This window comes from Falco naumanni, chromosome 8 (assembly GCF_017639655.2).
Source record: "Falco naumanni isolate bFalNau1 chromosome 8, bFalNau1.pat, whole genome shotgun sequence".
In the NCBI taxonomy this organism is placed as follows: Eukaryota; Metazoa; Chordata; class Aves; order Falconiformes; family Falconidae; genus Falco; species Falco naumanni.
Genome location: NC_054061.1, coordinates 54911419 through 54934715, shown reverse-complemented (window position 1 = coordinate 54934715; position 23297 = coordinate 54911419). Strand labels below are relative to the sequence as shown.

General features: G+C 39.8%; 1 protein-coding gene across 2 annotated transcripts in view; it reads left to right on the top strand.

Annotated features, from left to right (window-relative positions):
* Positions 1-23297, top strand: part of ERBB4 (erb-b2 receptor tyrosine kinase 4) — a 399492-nt gene that overhangs the window by 206913 nt on the left and 169282 nt on the right. For both annotated transcript variants that reach the window (XM_040604703.1, XM_040604704.1), the window contains exons 5-11: positions 3784-3902; positions 7722-7863; positions 9357-9470; positions 11076-11202; positions 16930-17003; positions 18508-18598; positions 20052-20251. In XM_040604703.1, the coding sequence (XP_040460637.1) occupies positions 3784-3902; positions 7722-7863; positions 9357-9470; positions 11076-11202; positions 16930-17003; positions 18508-18598; positions 20052-20251 (867 nt within the window). The remainder of the gene's footprint in view (positions 1-3783; positions 3903-7721; positions 7864-9356; positions 9471-11075; positions 11203-16929; positions 17004-18507; positions 18599-20051; positions 20252-23297) is intronic.

Genomic DNA, 23297 nt, shown 5'->3' with positions numbered 1-23297 from the left:
TCCCCTCTAGGAGCCACCCACCAACATTCATCAGCCTGAACATACAGTTTGATATTTTGGGTGATATTTACCTTTACATTTCCCTCTTTTAGATAGGTCCTGAGTCACAGCTATAAAATCACTTTATGGTATTTGGGGGGAAGTTTTGGGAGAAAAGGCTTACTGTCTTTTTAAACCATTGCAGATGTGTGCATTTTCTATAGGGTTACCACATGATAATGATTGCAGGAAGCTGAACTGTTGAGTTAACGTTGATTGGAATGTGAACAATCAGATTGTTTCAGGACTTCATACAAGACATATTGCTGTGTTTGTTTTGGTTTGGGGAAAACCCTTCATTGGAAACTGTCTTGAATATGAGTCCTTAAAAATATTCAGAGCCCACTAAGCTTTTTTCTGTCTCCGTACAGGGTGCCACTGAAGATATCTGACAGGTCCTCCTCAGAGCTGGACCCTCAATAGCAGTTATAATGCAAATACAGCATGCAATGAGCCAGAAGATAAATACAGTATGTCATGGCCTTTTCCTAGAATGAAATGTTGGCATTTCTGTTGGCATTGTTTGCTTTCCCAGCAAAATAAACAATTAGGGAAAAAGAGCAGCAAACCCTTCCTAATAGTAACTTTTGCAAACCACTTTATAACTTCCTGGTCTTCAGGAAAACTCAAAATGCTCCCTATCCTGAACAGCATGGTAGAGGCCTTCATTAAGCTGGTGCCTAATTGTAAGCAGAGTATACTTTTTGAAGGTGTTCTGTTTAAGTATTGTGCTGAAAAGGGGGTCATATCTCCCCACGGCAGCCTTGCTGCAGGGGATGTTCTTGTTTTTTTGGAAGAGGAAACATGCTCTGGAATAAATTGTAGTCATTTCTTAAAAAGTTAGGGATTTTTTTAAAAAAAAAAACCAAAACTACAACACCTGTAACTTTATACGTTGCAAAAGCCTTACTGTGGGGCTCTAGAGGAGGGTGAAGAATTGGGATGATTTTGTGCTAGCCTAATAGTGCAAAAACTGCTGAAAAGCTGTCAGTATATTGCTTAAATCCATTGGTGGTGTTGGAGCTTGCTCTCCACCACTGTTAAAATTACGCAGCCTAGGGCTCACTATAAATAATAGCTTGTGAGGTGAGAAGAAGACCGTGCCTCTTTTAAACGTGCCAGGGGTGGTCAGTGTGGTTTATGGGTGCGGACACCAGGCATGGCGGAGGCAGGCCTCCCTCCCCTTGAGGCAGAGGATTCGCCTCCTCAGGGCCTGGTTTTTGGGGGCAGTGGTGGAGGGCTCCCAATACCTCTTGCGGCTGTTGGAACAGGCCATGCTGCCAGGCCTCGGCCTCTTTGCCCTTTTAAAAGTCTGCCAGGTGATAGTAGACATCTTGGCCCACTCTCTACAGCAGCTGGCATTGAGGTAAATAAATTATAATTTATTTAATTACCTGGCTCCTGCTAATTGTCTGCACAGAGGTGCTTTACACCAAAACTTCCTAAGTTTAAACAAAGCATTAACTTGCTGTGGAACAACAGTGAAAAATGCTTTTTAACAGCATCCTGCCAGTGAATATATTTATTTTTTTTTAAAGAAAAAGGAAAATATGCTACTGGTGCACTGCAATTTTTTAGGATGTGACAGGTGGGGTGGTCATGGTGAGGGGAACGCAGACACTGCACCCTCTGTCTGTTGAACCTTCTGGAAGGGGGCACTGAGCATGCTCAGTGGCGGGGCAGCCATTTTAGTGCCTGCCATGCTGCTGCAGCCATTTTAGTGCCCGCCATGCTGCTGCAGCCATTTTAGTGCCCGCCATGCTGCTGCAGCCATTTTAGTGCCCGCCATGCTGCTGCAGCCATTTTAGTGCCCGCCATGCTGCTGCAGCCATTTTAGTGCCCGCCATGCTGCTGCCGTGAGGAACAATTTGGTACATGGGTGCGTGGCCTTTTGGGGTCTGTCCTTCCGCTGGCTGTGGTGACACTAGCTAGCGAGGCAGAAAGTGGTGGCAGAGGAGCAGTCATTTTAAAAAATGAGGTATGTGTGGTGAGGAATGTTTGCTGTGTAAAAAGGAAGCAGAGCATTTGGATGGTGCCCCCTTGGCTTGGGGGGTTACTCCTTGTCTGAGGAGTGACACAGGTAAACAGAGAGGGTTTGGGTCACAGAATGGAAGGAAATGAATGTCATTTGCTTCTGTACCTCTGAACTGATGGAGGGAGCCTCTGGCAAATAGCATCCTCTATCAAGTCAGGATAAATCTGTGCTTCGGCTCCCTTTGAGGTCAAAGCAGGTGGTGTACAGTCCATTGCAAATCAAGGCACTATGGACCAGTTTCTGAACTGGCAGAAAACAGTATACAGTCACTGACTAAACGAGGTCTTCAGTCATTTTCATGACGTAAGACTGTTCCTATCAGCTAATGGTATGGTGGTGGCATACTGCAACATGTGTTCTGCTTAACATATGTCACTGTTTCATATATCTGCCTTAATGGTTATCAACACTGTTACTTAAAAAAAGAAATCCTTTAAATCTGTTTCTTTAGCTCTGTTGACAGCAAATGCATTTACAGAAATTTCTCTTATTCCTTAAATTAGATTGCATAAGGCATGAAAGTGTTTTCTGTCTGGGGGTTTGCCTCTGGTATCAGCAAGATGGTATTACTCTGAAAGTGCATCGCTTTATTCTGTAGATTATAAATGATGATTCTCTTTGGTTATTTACATTTTTATGTCCTAAATAAATACTCTGTATATCAAGAAGCTTTGGCATTACCTTAAGTATTTCTGGCAAGTAGTGCAGGGAATTTGGTTTGGACAATACTTATAAAGGAGTTACCAATAAATTAAATAGTAGAATTGAGCAGAAAATTGGGTGGAATTTTGTGTTCTCTGGCTTCTTGGAAAGTGTTTTCTGTAGAGAAGTAGTTAAATGCTTTTAACAAAATAAATGGTAAAGGTTAATTACAGAAGTGTAACGTCCCTGCTTTTATCGAAAGACAGCTGACAGCACAGCTTCCTGGCATTCTGTATGTGCTAGCTGGTATAGTCCTGCAGATATCATTAATTTCTTTTTCCATAAAATAAAGATAGGGGCTATAGCCAAGTGAGGGGAGGAAGGTGCTCCACTTGTTGACCATTCTTTGCACAAGGCTAAGCCCTGAGGTACAGTAGTGTGGTACCACTTAAATCACTCTGCTTTCCAGTTGGTAGAATATAGTTGTATCCCCGTGAACGGAGGCTGGATTGTGTTACTTAGAAAAGGTAAGTGGTGTTTCCAAATGTGTTCCAATCTACAAGTTGTATTCTGTTCTTTTATCTCATTGCCTATTTGTCAAACAGATTGCCATCAAGAACAGCATTTGGCTCTGAGATTGCTGGCCTTACTCTGAATTTCACTCATTTACTCAGTGTTGCTGTTCTTCATGGTGGGAAAACTCACATGGAACTGATGAGCTATTCTGTTATTTTGTGGGGTTTTTTTCATAGGTTTCCATCAGCTGTTTACAAAAGCTGGTAATTTGAAAATAATACTCTATCTGAATCACCCAAATATCCAAGGATAAGAGCAAACATCTTAAAAATCCTTCCTCTGCAGTCCTTGAACAACATGTATGTTTCTGAATAGGATATTGTGAAGGATTCGAGAAGATACGAGTGGCCAGTACCATTGAAGCAATTGCCTTAAAACTTGAGGGTTTTTTTCAGTATGCTGTTTTGTTTGTTGTTTTCCTCAGTGTGCAGTTGGAGAGCTCTCTCCTTGGTTCTGATTCTGACATGACAATTTTTCCTGCCTCCTCCTAGTAACGAAGACAGTGTGTGCAGAGCAGTGTGATGGACGGTGCTATGGGCCCTACGTCAGTGACTGCTGCCACCGGGAATGCGCTGGAGGCTGTTCTGGACCTAAAGACACTGATTGCTTTGTATGTGTGAGATTTCTCATTTTTCTTGTTCCTGGCAGTCACACTGCAAATTCTTAATGCTTTAATCTGTGAAATTCACAGTTTTGTCCCTTTTAATGTATTGCATGCACACTCCCAGATTTACACTGCAAATTTTAGCATTTAATATTTTTTTGCATTATATTAACATCACTTATCTACTTAATATTACCCATTAACAGATTTATGAGATTTGTAAATACAGATTGGGAACCATTAATATGCTAATCTCTGTGATTTTTATCTTTTGCTTTTCTAAAATTAACTTTTAGAGGTGATAGGGAATTTTAGAAGTATTTATCATTACATTTGAGCATGGCTTTTATTACTGCTGTATGTGCTTTTTATTTGAAAGTCAAGAATGCAATTTAGCTTCTCTGTGAAAGGTGTTCCCTATTACTGCCAGACCTCATTTAAATTCAGCTTTTTTACTGGGCATGCTTCTTAGTGGAGGTGGAAGGAAAGTGGTTTCCAAAATACTCTACCTCAAATGCATGCTACTATGTGTCCTTGAGATGAGAAGAGAAAAAGCTAACTTTTTTCCTTAAAATAATAGACAATCTGAACATGCAGGCATTTTGACAAATTGTCTTGTTTGTAGTCTTTTATTTATAATTGTGTAAGCAGCCTCAGAACCCAACACTGATTTTTTTTAAAAAAAAAAAAGTGTAGCTCATCACACTGGGTTCCAGAGACAAGTTTTGCTAATGTTTTCAGGGGAAGCAAACCTAGGCCTAAAGAACCATAGAACTTGAATGTGCATAGAGAGTTGGATTTTCAAAGGTACCCAAGTGATTGAAGAGACAAATATCTACAATGTTGAGTAGGCTCCTCTTAAAGTCTGTCAGATAGGATTTGGAGGAGGGATCTTATGGTATGGAAAATTGCAGGTGTGTAGGAGATGGTAGTGTAGGCAAGTGAATCATAATGAACCAGGAATGTTTTCCTGGCTGGACCTAAAACTTGCTCTCTATTCAGTTAACATTTGATAGTGGTAGGTGTTGTCCTTCAAAAACTCATTCTAAATGCTATTCTTTCATTGCTGATGAAATGCAGTGATGGTCTGACTTAACTGCTAACAGGTTTTAATAAAGCTGTTCTTTGTGGCTGGGGCTTTGCACAAGTAGGTATTCAGCACACAAGGTGTGCCTGATCCAGCCACTCACTGGAAGTTCTGTGTTGGCTTTGAACTAAGGAGATGGGGAATATAACATTTTTTCCTGTGTCAAGTACAATCTAAATAAGAAAAGGAAAGAGAAAAAAATGCAGTTATTATTCCCGTATGACTGTTGAGGAACATCCTCAAAGATGATGTGTTGATGTGTGTCCATTTTAAAAGGTTAAGGACAGGTTATTTGCAGCATAAGTTCTGTAATACTGCATTCTGAAAGAAAATGAGTTTGACTGACTGAATTATGTCAGTTATGGAAATATGTGTGCTAAAAATCAACTAGTATGTTTGTTCTGATCCAGCAGAGAAGCACCCAGGGCTTTATTCTCATTCACTTCTAGCCCAAGAGCAATGTAAAAGAAATTCAGCAGGGGTCTGGCAATTTTCAGGACTAGTCATTACTTGCTTAGAACACACTGGGTGAAAAGTGTAACCCTTTAGGCTATAGACAACTGTGCTTAGCTTTCAGCTGAGATACAGAACTTTGGTTTTTTCTCTGTGTATCTTCCAGTGCTTTCATCACAAATTAGTGGCATTTAGCACCAAATGCTAGAAGTTTGCATATATTATCGAAGTAATTACAAATGTATACAAAGCATTATAGTCATAAATTAAAAGTTCCCAAATCTTCTAGATGAGTTTTCCTGAGAAGTGCCATCTTTCCAGAGAGTGTTGGTGTGCTTTACTTTATGAATTTGCTAAACCTTTATCAGAGTATTGTCATGTACGTCATAGAGAACCTTTAAAGTCAACAGCAGATGTAAAAAATGTGTGAGAAAACTAACTATATAGTATTTATTAATAAGTGAAATTACAGTTTATGAAGCATTACAAATCCTTTAGCGTATTATGGCAGCTTGCAACAGCATCTTCTTGTAAATATGGTTTTAGTATTTCTAGATAAAATTAATCCATCCTCCTCCATATGGTGCCATACAATCATTTGCATATTCAGTTCTAAAAGCAAGACAATAATCATCTAACATAACTGCAAACAAACATGCTAAAACAAAGTTCTAGAGATGTTCTTATCTTGCATTCAAAACCAAACTGGATCTAAAATTTGAAATTCATAGGAGGGCCTGGTTGAGTGCCCAGTGGCACCAGAAAAGTAATAAACCCTGTTCATAGGATGGACTTCCCATCCCATCCAGTTCTTAGTAAAGAAGTAACTGACTGTATTTATCTTTCTAAGGGGAAATAAACCCCAACTGGTTCTGTGAGAAATTGACTGGGTTTGTAATATGCATTTTCAAGAACCAGAAAAGACAGAATCAGCAGTTTGGCTTAGCTCATGCTTCATATAGGACAGTGCCTTCATCGTGGAAGTCCTGTTTGTCCCTTTGAGCAGCAAATTTTGTCCTTCTCCCTTGGTTACATTATTAGCCTCTCCCTTCTGAAATCTTCAGACCTGACAAGTAACCTCCCTCAGTCCTGCTGGTTCTGATCTGGGTAGAGATAAGGACTGTTAGTAAAAGCAGCAGAGCAGAGCAATCTTTTTCACTCTTCTTTCAGTCCCTGCCCTGGAGGGGAGGAGGCGAGACAGGACACACATGTTGGTATATTTATTGACTCTATAAAGATTCAAAAGCACCTGTATTTTTACAACCTGGAAAATAACAGAAGGATTCATCCCTAGACTAAAACTTCTAAAGCAAAACCTGCCTTCTGGAAGACAGGTTATTGGGAAGCAGAATCCAGTCACAGTGGTTGCTTAACTGCTAGAGGGATCCAAGCCAGGCTACAGCTTTCATATTCATAGGAAATTCAACATTTATGGTATGCTTTGTGGCTATTACTCCAACAGCATATTATAAACTGTGGTTAAAACCACAGACATGATGTGTGGTGATAAGGAATGTAAAAATCAGTGGGGGTTTTCTATGACTAATTATCAGCCTTGCATGGTCAATTATTTTCCCTGCATACCATTACTTCCCTTATCCACACAGTTGCCTCTTCATTTGTCAGGGCCCTGTCCTCTGTCAGCTGTGGGTGGCTGAGCTTGAATGTTAAGTGATACAAAGTCCTATTTTCTTTTCTCAGTGTGTGAAGCAACTGACCTTGTTAAACTTGCCACTTAGGGAAATGACCCCCTCCTGTGCTAGCTCAAAAGAAGTTCTTACCCCTCTGCTTTCTAATTGGGAATTTCAGTTTTTAGCTGGACCATGGACTCATGCTGTAAGAAATCTAAAGGTTGGACCTTTGAAAAAGTCATTAGCATTTGTTTAGACTGACTATGATGAATAGCTGTTCACTTATGGCAGTTTTAGAATGTTCTATCAAGTTGTGAATTAGTTGATTGCTAGTCATAACAATAGCTATGAAACAAATTACGGTTGTCATATGTTTTTGTAGGAAGTGCTGTAACAGTCAACTGTTTCAAATTAAGGGGGCTCAGTAAGCCCCCTTTTATAAGTCATGTATTTGCCAAGATCCTAGCAAGAAATCTAAGTAGCCAAAATGAAGTTTGGATAACTATCATGTTCCTTACTGTTGCAGCAAGCTTGAACAATCAAGACTGTATTAAAAAAAAATTATATATATATCCCAAACAACAGAAAACACCAACATACCAGAAGCAGCTATATGATTTAATTTAATATTTTTTTTTCTTCCTTGTTTTGCAGGCCTGTATGAATTTCAACGATAGTGGTGCGTGTGTCACGCAGTGCCCCCAGACTTTTGTATACAATCCTACCACCTTCCAACTGGAGCATAATCACAATGCCAAGTACACCTATGGGGCTTTTTGTGTCAAAAAGTGCCCACGTAAGTGCTGTGTTAGCTGCCTTTTCCTGCAGTGATGGCAAGTTCGAGTTGCATTTCAGGAGCCTTACAAAGCAATGAGAGAATGGGAGCTAAGGACTTACTGCAGTATCCCAAATCACTCCATACATGATTCCTTGCAGCCTGGAATAACTCAGTCACGTGTTAACTAAAGGCTGTGACATTCTGGGTTGCTGATGCTTCCCAAGCATTCCTATACTATAGTAATTTTCTTAAAGAAAGGGAATTCACTAGATTTCTGTTTTCATGACCACCACTTTGTACATTTGTGCTTTAGATCAGCATTTGTAAATTTCCAAATTAATTGTTAAAATAGTGGGATTGTAAAAGGGTGTAAATTTCTGTTTCAAAAATATAACAGTCCCCCACCAATACTACCTGCCACCAGATGCTTTCATTATAGTGATGCCCTTTTCTTAACTTGGAATAATGATGATTTGATAGAAAGTTGCCACAAATATTTTCCGAGCAGTTCTGTCTCAATGAGGAAAAGCCATGCAATACTGACAACAATGCAGTCTTAAAACTCTGGGGTAAAATTAGAGGGGAAGAGGGAGTTAAAAAAAGACTAATCCCATGCATGTAAAAAACACATGCTTCTGAGATACCAGACAGATGATGATAAGTAACAAAAAAAATTAGGGGGTCATTGCTTACATAGTCTTTGATACTGATGTTTTAGTTAGAAAGAAAAATATGGGGGACAGTATTCTTGCTCTCCCTTTCACTCCCACCAAGGTTTACAGTTCTGTTGTGCACCAATTATTTTATGCATGAACTACATATAAAAGGATGGGTAATCTGTCATAAATGGAACCTTAACTGAACCCAAACCAAAATCCAGATTTTGAATCTCCGTGGAGAAGTTCAGACTGACAGCAGGCTGAGGCTGTCAAGGCTTAGTTCTGTCTGTAATAGTGGTGGATATTTTGAAGCAAGAATTTTTTTACAAAACTTGTATACCATACACTACTTAAGGGATATGATTCTTTGTCCAAATACTTCGCTGAAATTTATTTTTTTCCCTTTCTTGACAGTATTAAACATTCAGTTAGGTAGGATCAGTCTATATCCTCTTTGACAGTTGTTTTACAAGGCAAAATTGAAATACTTGTCATTGTCTTGTGCAGTGTTTTTTCCCAGATGTATATATTTGTATGATTTTGAAAGAGACAGGGAAGAGCATCTTGTTTTATTTCTCTCCAATTATTGTAGCTTTTTTACTACAAATAATAGTAAAACCAAATTGGGAGAGGAGGGGAGATCAGGCTTGACAATTCCTGGACTGTTTTAAGTCTCCAAAAACATGCCTAATTTGCTTGCTTCTACACTTCTAAAAACACTGAATATTAAATGTTAATGTAAATTGCTGAGGTAATTAATAATAAGCATTGACACAGAGTCCAAAACCATGTGTCCTGGTACTATTTAGTTTAGTGGTTCATGTTCTGCCAATATTTTCTTTTTCTTTTCAGACAACTTTGTGGTAGATTCTAGCTCTTGTGTCCGTGCATGTCCGAGCTCCAAGATGGAGGTTGAAGAAAATGGTATTAAGATGTGCAAGCCCTGCACAGACATTTGTCCTAAAGGTAGGCAGTAGTTCAGTATTATTTTCTTGAATATAGTCTGTGCTGTAGTAGAGCAGAGCAGGATGTTATTGTGGCAGGAAATACACTTCATGAGTATGTTGTAGAATATTAGTAGCCCTTGGGTACCCACAGAACTTTGAGATATGTAGGCTCTGTTTGAATGATATACAATAGAATGAAAATCTGTTATGTTGTAATGGTAATATAACCAAACCAATCACTTAGATAAAAATGAAAGGGATTTCTCTGTTGGTTTTAGAGAAATCTGAAAGTATTCTTTATTATGTTATTTTAATGACAAGTATTTCCTGGAGGTATTTTAGAGCTGTCCTTTTGTCATTCCGAAAGGGGCATACTAAAGCCCTGGCTGCAATGTATGGTATGTCTCATACCTGTCAGTACAACTTTATGTTTCCATTTATTTCCTGTTTTTTAAATCTTTCTGTTTTCCTAGAATCTTCTACCTCCTTTGTAAGTGTCTAAAACATGGATTAGAAGTTTTTCAGTGATAGTGCTGTTGAGAAGACTGAAATCTATAAGTTGCTTTGCTGTCCCAAACTCCACTAAGGAGACTTCCTGCTCCCTGCTTTAAGGTCTCACTAGCAAAGCATCATCAGTTTTCCCTTGTGGGCTTATGCCAAATTTCAGTCCTAGTGGAAGCCATATCTGGAAGAAAATGCACAATGAAGCTACTAAAAAACTCCGTGAATCAACAGTCATTCCACATGGCTGAAACAGTCAAACACAGAGATCTCTGCCAAAGTAGGGTACTGACATGCTGGATTTTTAGTGAAGTCAATGTCCAGCCCTTTAACCTAATTGCACTAAATAACTTTTTAGCTGGATAGGTAGTTTTATGCATTAAAAGACATGCACAGTGTTCCTGTCGAGCTCCATAGCCTTACTCTGAGGAGGAAAGTTATCACGTGTTTGTAAAAGATTCAGGTGTACTGCTGGTAGTTGCCATTAGAGGAGCCCAGTTAGGGACACAGGTTTCATTACATGATGGAAGTCATGAAGGATTTGTTCCTGGATGAATCATGTGTCCCAGAAAATGCAACTAAATTACATAGAAAGGCTACTCAGAGAAGTTTCCTCACTGAGTACCAAAGTTTCTCCAGGCCCCAGCAAGTTCTTTGTTGGGTTAGTGAGTAAAGAATTATTTTTATGCCCTTTCTAAATGACCTTATGGCATGTGAATGGTTAAGTTCACAAATCCACTGGAGCAAAGGGGACCTCTTGTGCTAGCAGTCAGGACCCCTCAGGTTCTGCAGTAAGTAGTGCACAAATAAATGGCATGGCCACCAGGCTAGTCTGAGCTAAATTATCAACTGTCTGTTTTCAGCTGGCTTGAGTGGGATTTAGTGTGGTTCATACTGGCCTTTAGATCCCACGTGAAATACCTGTGTGCCAAAATGTCCTTCTGTGGCAGGCACTTTAGCTTATTGTTTGTTTTAAATCAGCACATGCTTCTTTGGGACTATGGGTAAAGGGTGCCATTTTGACACCTCTGTGCTGCTTTATCGCTGAAAAAAATGAAGACTCTTGTCTTGAAGGCCAACATTGTATTTCCTAGTTCTTTACACAAACTCCTTGTTTTGGCAGCATGTGATGGCATTGGAACAGGGAGTTTAGTGTCAGCTCAGACAGTGGATTCCAGCAACATCGACAAGTTCATAAACTGTACCAAGATCAACGGCAACCTTATCTTCCTTGTTACTGGGATTCATGGGTAAGTGACAAAATGTTACGACGTTATGTGATGGTGCCAGCTGAAACAAATTGCATCCACCTCTTAATGGTGGCTGCAGCCTTCTTTTACGGAATAGCAGACGCAGGAGAAATTAGTTTTCTGCCTTCCATTATGAAGGAACCTTACCTTGATTCTTATGATTCAGCCTGTAGGAAAAGGAAGGCTGTTTGTGCCAGAAAGAAGAGAGAGCTGTGATCTTATGTTATGAGATCCTTGCTGCTGGCTTAGAATAATGGCTGATTAGAGAACAGAAGGGAGAAAAGAAAGTTACCTTCCTTTGGGTTGTTCTAAATTTTGTTTGACCAGCAGTCTAAGGTGCAGAATGTGCAGAGAGAGTGCCTCACCTAACATAAGTTGTCATAGCCTGGGTGGCTGTCACTGCATATATATGCAAAAAAAGCTGCCCTCTTTTTAATCAGTTTTAAAGCATGTATTCCAGTTTCAATTGCAGCGATAGTGGATTTAAATACCAGCGAGTTTTGTGTATTTTGGTTTAAATATGGCTATGTATTGAATAAGTCTTCATAACAGTTAAAGATGTGGAGGTACAGAACCAGTATTTGAAAGTCTCATCAATGTCTCCTTCTAAAGAAAGATGTAGAAGCCAGGCAACTAGTGCCTTGCTGTTTACTGTTTGGTGCAGTGTGTGTTTGCAATTGTAGCAAAGGTGAATGCGTGGTGCAAATGTTGCAAGGGTGGGATGTGTCCAGGGAAGACAGATATTCTCTGTTCTGATGGTCAGGTGAGGTCATCTGATGTAACTAGCCACTTTCTTGCATTGTATTCTTTCTGTCATTAAAAGAACAAGCATATGATTGTGTCTTCTTACTAACTCAAGCCTTCATGTTGTAATCAGTTGTGGCAAATTACATGTGACACATTGAGGTATTTTTGGACCTATTAAAATGATCAAAATCCTCAAAATATACAAATAAGATTAAACCCTTTTGCCCCTTTGTTGTAGTAAGTAGGCAGATACTTTGTGGTACATTAACAGTGTAAAGTACTCAATTGCTTCGACCACTGCGTAGGCTTCAAGTTTTCACTTGCTTTTTAGGTTCCTCAGAGCTTTCAACACTCTTTGCAACTGGTTGTCAAGATTTGATATCTTAAATACAGTTCCCAAACCAGCTCCATGTTTGCAGCTCTGTGGTGTAGCAAAAACGTGATTAACTGAACGTCTGCAGATTGATCTGTAATGGAATTCTGGCATGAGTAGTGCCATCAGATTTTTCTTTAGTCTTTCTATAGATTGTGATATGTTTAGATTATATTCTGAGGTGCTTGACACTAGGTTGCTGGGCTCAAATTTCCCTGCTAGGTGAGGTGGAAAGAAATTACTTGTTTCCTTGTTTTGATATAGTGATTGATTGTAATGCTTCACCTGCAGCTTTACTCCAGCCATGAGAAAGACGGTTGAAAATCCACTTCAGTGGGGCCCTAGAGCTCAGTGATTCTCAAAAGGCCAGAAATGTGAGCTTTGACTGTGTAGCTGGTTTCATCTCTCCAGCAGCCAGTGTGAAAGGTTAATGTAGCATAGGGAGGAAGAAGGACTTTGGTTCAAGCGGTTTAAGGAAATGCTGCTTCAAACTTGTTGAACCCTGGGAGAAGGTCAAACAAGAGTCAGTGCTCAGGTCATCATTCTTTCTGATCTGGGCAGATGACCAACTGTGAGGCTGGATGTAAATCTGTATAGATCTCACAGGACAGGAAGTACCTGGTAAATGCAAGACAAGCAGCTAGAGGACACGAGCAATTCTGTGTGGATTATTCCAGTGCACTACATTAAATGTAATTTTGAGTATTAGAACTGCTTTTATTGCAAAAGTTGTATTAGCGGCAAAGTTAGGAGATGAGTATTCATCTGAAAATTATATAAATTACTGACTATAAAAGCAGAGGGTTAAAATATTTTGTTCTAATAGAATAATACAAACCTAGGACATGTAATGTTGAAACTATAGCACTTTGTCTCTAGTTCTTTATGAAGAAAACTCATTCCAAGGAATCCTAAGAAGACACTGAGTTCTGCAATCCTAATTTTTTCCACAGCGTAAATTATAGCAGTAGGTATTCAAAGAAGAGAAGAAGATTTGAGAATTAATGAAAATAACTTTATATTTCTGGAACAGCTTTTTGTTTAAAATTTCTGTTACATCTTGCAAATCAATAATACAGAAAGGAAATTAAAAAAATGACACCAGCTGTACAAGTAGTTCGTTATATAAATTGATAGTAGAGAGCAACAACAAGAATACATTGTTTCCACTCCAACTTGTAGTTAAACTTCTGTTACAGATTTGTTTACTCAGAGTAAACTGCCGCTTTTAAAGAATGAATTTTCACTGTTTCAAATTTTAGGGACTTAAAGTCGAGCTCTCTGTGGGGAATTGAAAGATTATTTGTAGTGGCAGAAAATAACTTCAGTGAAAAATGCTGAGTGGATTTTTTCTGTTTGTCCTCATTGGGAACTGTGCTATTACAATTGATCCTGTCATGTTTTTGATCCTGCGATTCTGTAGCCTGTCTTTCCCTTTCCTTAGTACTTGAACTTCAACTCTTTGTGAATTTGTAATAACTTACATTAAAACTGTATATATAATTATGAATTGATTTTAGGCAGAATTATTTATAGTAGTTGATATATAACTTAGATAGTTACGAATTGGCTTTAAGTAGTGTCCAGAAAATAAGTGGGATGACGGTAGACCTACATTTCGGTGAGGCAGTAGTACTCATTCTTCTAAGGTAAAGCTCTGCTGAAGTGTGTGGATAAGGTGATCTTCATTAGAATACATAGCTGCTGCCTGGGACAGAAGACACGCTGGCTGGGAAATGGGTGGGACCTGTATAGGTCGGGTGCAGCCTTCTTGCTACTGTTTTCTTCTGGTTGGGGTGTGTAGTGAGTTTGCATGGCAAGGTCTTGGTAACTGGGGGGGCGGGGGGGGGGGGGGGGGGGGCTACAGGGGTGGCTTCTGTGAGAAAATGCCAGAAGCTTCCCCTGTGTCCAATGGAGCTAATGCCAGCCAGCTCCAAGACAGACCCGCTGCAGGCCAAAGCTGAGCCCATCAGCAACGGTGGTAGCACCGCTGTGATAGCATATTAAGAAGGGGAAAAGAAAAAAAACCAAACACCTGCGCCAGCAGAAGAGAGGAGTGAGACTATGTGAGAGCAATAACTCTGCAGCCCCCAGGTCAGTGCAGAAGGAGGGTCAGGAGGTGCCCCAGGTGCCGGAGCAGAGATTCTCCGGCAGCCCCTGGTGAAGCCCACGGTGAGGCTGGCTGTGCCCCTGCAGCCCAGGGAGGTCCACGGTGGAGCAGATCCCCACCTGCAGCCTGGGGAGGAGCCCACACAGGAGCAGGGGGATGCCTGAAGGAGGCTGTGACCCAAGGGAAGCCCACGCTGGAGCAGGTTTGCTGGCAGGACCTGTGGACCCGTGGAGAGAAGAGCCCATGCTGAAACAAGCTTGCTGGCAGGACTTGTGACCCCATGTGGGACCCAGGCTGGAGCAGACTGTTCCTGAGGGACTGCGCCCTGTGGAAGGGACCCACGCTGGAGCAGTTAATGAAGAACTGCAGCCCGTGGGAAGGACTCACATTGGAGAAGTTCATGGAGAACTGTCCCCCATGGGAGGGATCCTGCACTGGGGCAGCAAGAAGGAGTAGCAGAAACAGCAAGTGATGAACTGACCGTAACCCCTATTCCCCCGCGCCACTCAGGGGAAGGAGGTAGAGAAATCAGGAATTAAGTTAAGCTTGCAAAGAAGGAAGGGGTGGGGGGAAGGTGGTTTTTTTCTGATTTGATTACTAATAAATTAAATAAATTTTCCCCAAGTCAAGTTTGTTTGACCCATGATGGTAATTGCTGAGTGACCTCCCTGTCTTTATCTCAACCCACGAGCCTTTTGTTATATTTTCTCTCCCCTCTCCAATTGAGGTGGGGAGTGATAGGACAGTTTTGATGGGCACCTTCGTTTAGCCAGAGTCAAACCACCACAGGGTGCTAAAAATCCAGGCTGCCTTCTGCTAGTGTCACTGCGTGTGAAGGGGTGGGATATACCAAGGAGAGCTGTAGTTGAAAGGATGGACAGCCCCAGCTAGCAGCAAATGCTACCTCCTTCCTTACCACACCCCTGTGACTTGCAGCAGGAACAACAAGCCCTCAGTGCTCACCGCTTTTTATCTTCCCTTTAGCTGTCCATCTCCAGTTTCACAATGAACTGAAACTCTCATTCTTGGAGCTGTAAAATTCCGCTGTGCTTGTTCTACTGAAAAATCCTGGCTCTGCTAGTAAGAATGGTAGAAGATGACTGCATTGTTCTACAGTTTTATATATTGATAAAACTTATCACGCATTTGGCTGTTTAAGCAGTTTAAATGTTTAATTGTCCTCCATTTTATTTTTATTTCTTTACCCTTGGTTACCTTATTGTGAACCCTGAATAAATTAATGGGCAATTATATTTGGATCTTTAAAGACTACTTTAACTTATCATTTGGAAGTGAAATTCAGCAACCTCATGTTTATTACATGCAAGGGTCTTTTCTTTTTTAGTAATAATGCATTTTCAAAATAAAGTGCTGTGTTTCTCTTATGTAGTCAAAACTTGTTATCTAGTTTGCAGAGAGCACCATATTGTTAAAATTTAGTGTATAGGATACTTCTGTGGTCCACTGGGCTTTATGTTAAGATTCAAGATCTCATTGTGTTGCTGCTAACCTGGGGTCGCCTCCAGGATGGTTAGAAGTGACCCCATTGGTCTGTTACCTCATAGACTTGTGAGGCCTGTCCCCAGACAGCCTAGTTGATTATCTCTCTGTTCCAATTCCAAGAATTATGTCCCTTGAAAAACAGAAGGAGGAGAGATGGAAATGCATGCTCCAGATTTACTGAGGGTGTTTTCTACCGTCTGAAAACGCACAAAAATACCATAATACAGCATTTACAGAAGGATTTTTAAAGGATTTTTGTTTGGATTAGGCTTCTAGTTGGCTTCTTAAGTAGCTAGAAAGTCTTTACTCCTTTAAAATTAAGGGGGGGGGGCAGGTAATCACTAAATGATGGCACTCTCAAAATCAAGGCCAGCTTCATTTGTTTACACTGTAGCATATTTAACTTTGAAATTGCATTTGGTGAGAGTATTTCATTACTCAGGTGACAAATTTGCTTGGCAAGGATCTGTGCTTTTTGATGTTCCCCTGTCCAACACCTTCTAAAAAGTGTACCTTTTAATGCCACATGTCAGGAATTGCTGGCATGTTCTTGGTTTTATTTTGCTTATACCTTGTCACTTGTTTCAGTAGCAGGTTTGTTAGTCCTGGTAGTACAGTACCACAACTGTACCATTTGAGCTAGTATTCCTTGAAAAAATACTGAAAATTCATCTTTCCTTTAGGGAGGTCACTCATGGTTGTTTAGAAGCCCTTAATTTTCCATGAGCATAAATATTTGCTAAAACATTAATGATTTGAACCTTAAAGCTACTAAGCGCCATTATTTTCCTTCAAGATGACTTGGGAGAAGTTAGCACAGGTTCTGCAGGAACAACAATCTGAAGAAGTTAGAAACAGTCTGAAGAAATCTGGCACATATATTGCCTAAAAGCAAGGTGTTGACCTCCTGAAGTATGCATTCTACATGGTATGGCTTTGAGAACCTGATCTTTTTTTACTTAGAGCATCAAATTTTGTGCTTTTAATCTTTCAGAGACCCGTATCACACAATTGCTGCAATCAATCCAGAGAAATTAAATATCTTCCAAACAGTGAGAGAGATAACAGGTAACACACTTCTGATTTCCTATATCCTGAACTTCTCACTTTGCGTTTATGGTTGTAATTTGTTGGGTTTTCTAAAGAACACGAGGTGCTTTTTCTTTACACTCATCACACTGTAATTTTTTAAAAAAATTAATACACAACAACTTAAGTATATGTTGATATTCACAACTGTGTTGTCCTTTGCTCATGAATACAAAATGTGCATTATGTTTGGGGTACACAAGAATCAGAAGACCAAGACTTTACTGTTAGGTGGGCAATGGGTCTTGGTCCCATGTTGGCAAAGTGGTGAGGAAAATGGTGCTGAAATGTGAGAAACCCTTGTCTTCAACTGAATGCATTTGAAAGACACCTTGGAAAAAAACAGACAAGCCAATCTGGTTTTGCAGCTACTTCTCTTGGTCTGACAGAAGATGCTGCTGCAAATTAGCTTCTGTTAAAGACAAATGTGTAATATGTGACGTGGTAGTCTTTCCCCTTTGTGACTTTTCATTGGGATCATATAGCTAGAACTCTGTACTTTGTTTTCTTGTATCTCCTTGTTGTTTAACCACGGGGGGAGCAAGGAGGAAGATAGTACAGCTCTGAGTTCTCAGTTGATTGCTGATTATGTATAGATAGGTAAGTGAAAAAAAAAAATAATCATGCACACACAAAAAAATCTTTGGACGCTACAGGATGATTGTAGCTGGGTGGAGCTCACCAAGTGTTTGGCATTTAAAATTAGTTCTCTCACATGTGCTTCACCTCTCAAAAGTTTTGTGTTTTACCAAACCAGTTAGGATCTCCCTAACTGATGTCAAAAATAAGCTGGCATCTGAGTGTCTGTAATTTGCCATTCTTAAGCACACTAATTGACAGTCTGAGCTCTACTACTTAAGTGGAATTACCCCTATGTTTAAAGTTGTACAGCATTTCAGTCCAGTACTGAATCAAAATCATAGGGAACTGCACTCTGTAGAGGTGTGTGTAACACAAAATAAGTAGTCTGACATACTTACGCAGAGAATGCTCTCTGGTGATGAACAGTTCTCACACACACTCAGAAACAAATGCAAGTTCATTGTTCTAGGAAGGTCTTGTCATCTTTTAATGAATCATGATGGGTCCCTCAATTTCTGTCCTATTTCTCTAGCACATTTTAAAACAGAATGTTCTTAATTCAGGCAAATCTTCACTTTTTTCTGCTGCTGCTGTTCAGAAGAGGCTAGGAGGCCTTGCAGGATTCCAGCCTGTGTTTATGTTCACCCTCTACTATGGCTTGAAAGTGGATGTAATGCTGCTGTGACAATTCCTCCTTTGCTTTCTTGGGGAAGACAGTGTTGAGCAGACTGATAAATTCAAAGGCATTAGTCTGCAGCATTCATTACCTATTTATTTCTTTTTCTCAAACAAGCACTGTCTTTCGTTTATAGTCTAACGCTGTCCTAACTCACGTATGTGATAAAGCAGTCTTTATGGCTGAAGTCATTGACATTCATGTGCTTGCCTTTTTCTCCTTCAGGGTATTTGAACATACAGTCGTGGCCTGAGAATATGACAGATTTCAGGGTGTTTTCTAACTTGGTTACTATCGGTGGAAGAGCTCTCTATAGGTAAGGTACTTCCTCTGTTGCTGGAATAATTTTTTATTAGAATTCAATGATTCTTTGTTCAGTAGCACAGAATGCAACATCCTTTGGGAAGGGCATCATAAATTGATACATTTTTCTGTGTTAACAAGGTATTCATTAACGGTATCTTTGCTAATCAGTTGTTTATAATGGGTAATACCTTTTGAACATAATGATTGGAAAAAAAAAAGAATGTCTTGGTTCATTACTGTAGCTATTAACTCATTGTCTGGAAGGTACATTCCATGGTTTAAAATAGCTTGTGAATGTGAAACATAACTTAAAATGTAGCAGTAATAGAACCTAGGCCCATTTTCAGGAAGTGTATATGGTTGTGTATGGAAGTGCAGGCTGATGTGCCCAAAGAACAATGTGGTCTTAAGAAGCAATAAAAGATAACTATATGGAAGAGATACCTTGCAATTGGGGTGTACGTTAGCTTTGTAGTGCCATTTTCACCAGAGATATTTCCGTATGACAGCTCATATGGAATAATTGGTTTGAACAGAAGAAAATGCAGTGAGAAATAATGGGGGAAGCACAAGAAGGTACCTGAACAATATATACAGCAAACCCTGGTTTCCTGTTGTGTAAATACCATACATCAGTCATGGGGTTCTGCTGCATCTTAAGTAGCAACCCAAGCAGACTATGAATAGCAGAGAAACCTTGAGATTGAATCACAGCCCAACATTCTATTTTGAAGCAGCAATTTTTATTTGTAACAGCTGGAAAACAATTATAATCATTAAAATACAATAACTTAAAGGATGCCCAGAAACTGGATATTTTCTTCACTAATCTGCAGTCATAAAATATGTGCAGTCATTTCTGTGTTACACAGACAATAATTTACCATTCCTTTGATGAAGAAAGGCGATAACCACATATTATAACAAAAGAAAAATGAAATGTAGAAAATGGGATGGAAAAATTTCCTTGAAAATAACAATTTCTTCCTGTATTACTAAAATGATATTAATTTGATGCCTGACAGAAGATGTTAATACATTTTACATGACCCTGTCAGTTTGTCCTTAGCATATAAACTCTCATAATGTTAATTCTGTCAAAAAAAAATCTGGATTTTATTCAGTTTCTCAACAGCACTTTATATGAAAAAATATGTTAATTCATGAAATGGAACTAGTTGAGGAGTTCTGCCAGCCCACTTGGCCTAGTGCTGTGAGCATCACAGCTTGTGGTACCACAATTCTTGCAGGACTCTTAATTTTCTTAGCAAAAGAACTGGATGTTGACTCATAAAATATTTGTGTCACCCTAACATAAAAGTTTTCCTACCAAATTTCAGTATTGTTAGAAAGACCATCTTGACATTAGGAACTAATTCTAGTGGGACATTCTCAACCAGCTCCGATAGGTTCTGCCTTCTGAAGCTAATCACTGTTCTCTCTGACTTTTGTTTTCATCACAGTGGCCTTTCCTTACTCATCCTAAAGCAACAAGGCATTACCTCTCTGCAGTTTCAGTCCTTGAAGCAAATCAGTGCTGGCAACATCTACATAACAGACAACAGCAATTTGTGCTACTACCACACTGTCAACTGGACTAGCCTCTTCAGCACACCCAGTCAAAAAACAGTGATTCATCGAAATAAAAAGGCAGAGAACTGCAGTAAGTACTGCTGCTCAGTGCAGATCTTCTTGTCTAGGATTGTTTCACTTCAGGTGAAAATGATACAACTACTGACAGGATGCAGTGCGATGAGCAGGGCAGAAACTTCACTGGTGTCTCTGAGAGCTCCATGGACATCAGTGGAGCTTTGATAATTTACCGAATCTAAAGCTTTGGCCCAGTCTGCCTCTAAGCAGATTTATAGGCAAATGAAATGTTTTAAGGTATGAACAAAAGCAAAGGAGAAGAGAGGGGACAGCTTCCTTACCGTGATGTGAGCTTTCCAGGTTGGAGATCCAGTTTCACAAACAGGGATTCTGAAGGCTATAAACATGGAGTGAATGTAACATTCATGAAAGGCGCTGATTTTACAGATTTGAAAACTACTTCCCTTTCCTTATGGAGTGAGATTAGTATCTTTTGCTTCCCCTACCCTGCTTCACCAATGTGGCCCTGTCTTAACCCAGAAAGGTCACTTTTGGGACTGCTTTTGATCACCGAGTTCCTCCTTTCTGTATTTAACCTATCTGATAATGGAGATTACTTTTAAGTTGTCCTAATTGTCTTTCAGAAAAGCTTATGTGCCGTACCTGGACTGAGATTATAGTACTGAAAAGCAGTGAATGCTACGTAGCAGATGTAACAATTTGGTTATGCAGAAATCAGGCAGCAAATTGCATTAATGCAGTCATATTGTAGCAGCAATACAGTTCATTTTAAGCATCTGTTAGACTGCTAGCAAAGGAAGAGATGCATTAAATTGCTGTATGTTTAAGTGATATTTCTGGGGTTTGTGCTTATGACCAGCCAGAAACATTTGCTTCTGTTTTTCTCAGGCTGTGGTCCTACTTCTAACTTATTCCTTTAGTTTAGGGGTTTTTTTCCTCCTCTTTTTTTCTCTCCTGCCTTAGAAGTGTACTATTCTGTCATGGTTTGAGAGACTTTGTGCCTGTGCTCATCACTACCTTCCAGTGTTAGGTGAAACACAACTTATCCCTGCTTATCACTTATCACTGCTTCTCATTTATTATTCTAATCTTTTCTGCCATGTAAGAGCTACGTGAAGTTGAAAGTCTTGTTTGCTAGGTCTCTGTGTGATTATATTTTTTTGGGTCTTTTTATTATCATCTTTATTTGGCTATTTCTCTACATACAAGTTTTAAAAAAGTGAAGGTTAAAGAAATGCCTCTTGCTGTTGATGTAGTTTAATTGTGATCATGCCTGAGGATGTAGGGGTAAAGGGTTGTTTCTTAATCTCCAGCAGACCACTGACCACTTTTAAACTGTACCGTACTTAATCCTTCAATGTAAACTTTCTGTTATATGAGACAGAAGGATGTGTCGAACAGAACTTTTCTTGGTAGAAGGTTTTGTGTATGTTTGCAGAAGGTGTTCTTGGCATAGACTGTGAAACTGTGGGTTAGACCCTTAGATTTGGTAGAACATTTTGTGGGAAGGCGGTACAGAGGGTGGAGGAGAAATGCAGTGTCTGCTGCTACTTCTGTGATGAGGAAGCACGCGAAGGTGTCCTGTACATTGAACAGCTTCATGTCCTGATGTTTCTAGTGCTGTAATCCAGCCAAGAGGTGACAAAGGCATGAGTAAATGAATCTAGGTGGTTGTCTGTGAGAGTACCATACCTCTCTTTGTCATCCAGAGATGACTGAACACATGATGATAACGTCATGTGGGAGTGAAGCATCAATACCGACTCTAAGAATACTCCTGAATAACAAAATGAGTTAACCTGTTGCAGGACAAAGGATGCACAATCTCTGTTTTCAGCACACTTTATCTTGTTCTGAATTACTTCCAGTTGTTAAACAACCATGAGCTTTGTATCATCATCTTAATGGCTTTTGTTCTCTTATTTTTCATTTTTCCATTTCAAGGCTTTTTCTTTGTTTCAAGTTCTTCAGAGGGTGAATATTATTTGAACGTTGAATAAGATCAGCCTTACAAGGGAAAAGCATGCGTTTTCTGGCACCATCGGCTCCTTTGAAACTTGGAGGAAAGCTCCTGACTTCCCATGAGTAACTAGTGCCTTCAGTCTTGCCTGCTAGAGCATTTATAGATGGCTTGTAGTTCAGGTATGCGGTCTGGTTTTTCTGCCCCCATACAGAGAGCCAACCATGAAAAATGGTATATTATTTGGCAAATAGAGGTGTTGCCAAGAAAGAGAATCACAACTGTCCAGGAATGGTGGATTGCTCATTGTTTTCCCCTGCAATGGGGTTTGTGTTTAATAGGATCAAGTGGTGAGGAGGAGCCTAGATCTGTGCTATCAGTCAGTAACAAGTATATTGTCTATGTGTTGACAGGAAGAATTAGCCCTTTGAGATTTCACATAAGGAATTTCTGGGCTGACAGAACAGAATTTGTCTGAAGATGCACAAAGTCTTGATGACCATGCAAGAGTCAATAGGGTTGTATTCCAAGATCCTAGTGGTCCCATCTTGCTGGGAGATACATGAACCTGTGAACCTTCCAGAGAGCATAGGTTTTCTCTCTACCGTATGAAAAACTGCTGACTATGGGAGAAAAATCTTGCTCTTTGTGCTTTTCCATGTTTTCTAACAGCAGATTTGCCGTAGCTATTGGATAATGATGCATCATTTAATGAAAGAACAACCAGCTCTCTTCCATTCCTAGGGATTTATTGTAAAAATAAAGTAAGTAGTAATAAGGTTGAACATAGGCCTCAGGTTTCACACAGTAATGCTTCCTCTTTGCTTCAAGCTCTCTGTAACTTACAGTATGTTAGAAGACAATGGAAAACCACTCAGAGGTGGAATTGGTAAGGTGCTTTTCCCTTCATGGAATAGCATCCCATTTGTTTCACTGGTTTTGAGAGCTTATGGACATAGCTGAACACAGTAGTTTGGAAGATATTCCCATGTTAATTGTCAGGACTCCTTTGTCAAATAACTCTTTGCTCTTTCCTGTGATTGTTAAGTTCCCTTTCAAAGAGCTCCTTTGAAGCAGACACAGCTTCTGAAACATGGGCTTCCACTGCAAATGGACACTTGGATGTAGTGTCACATCA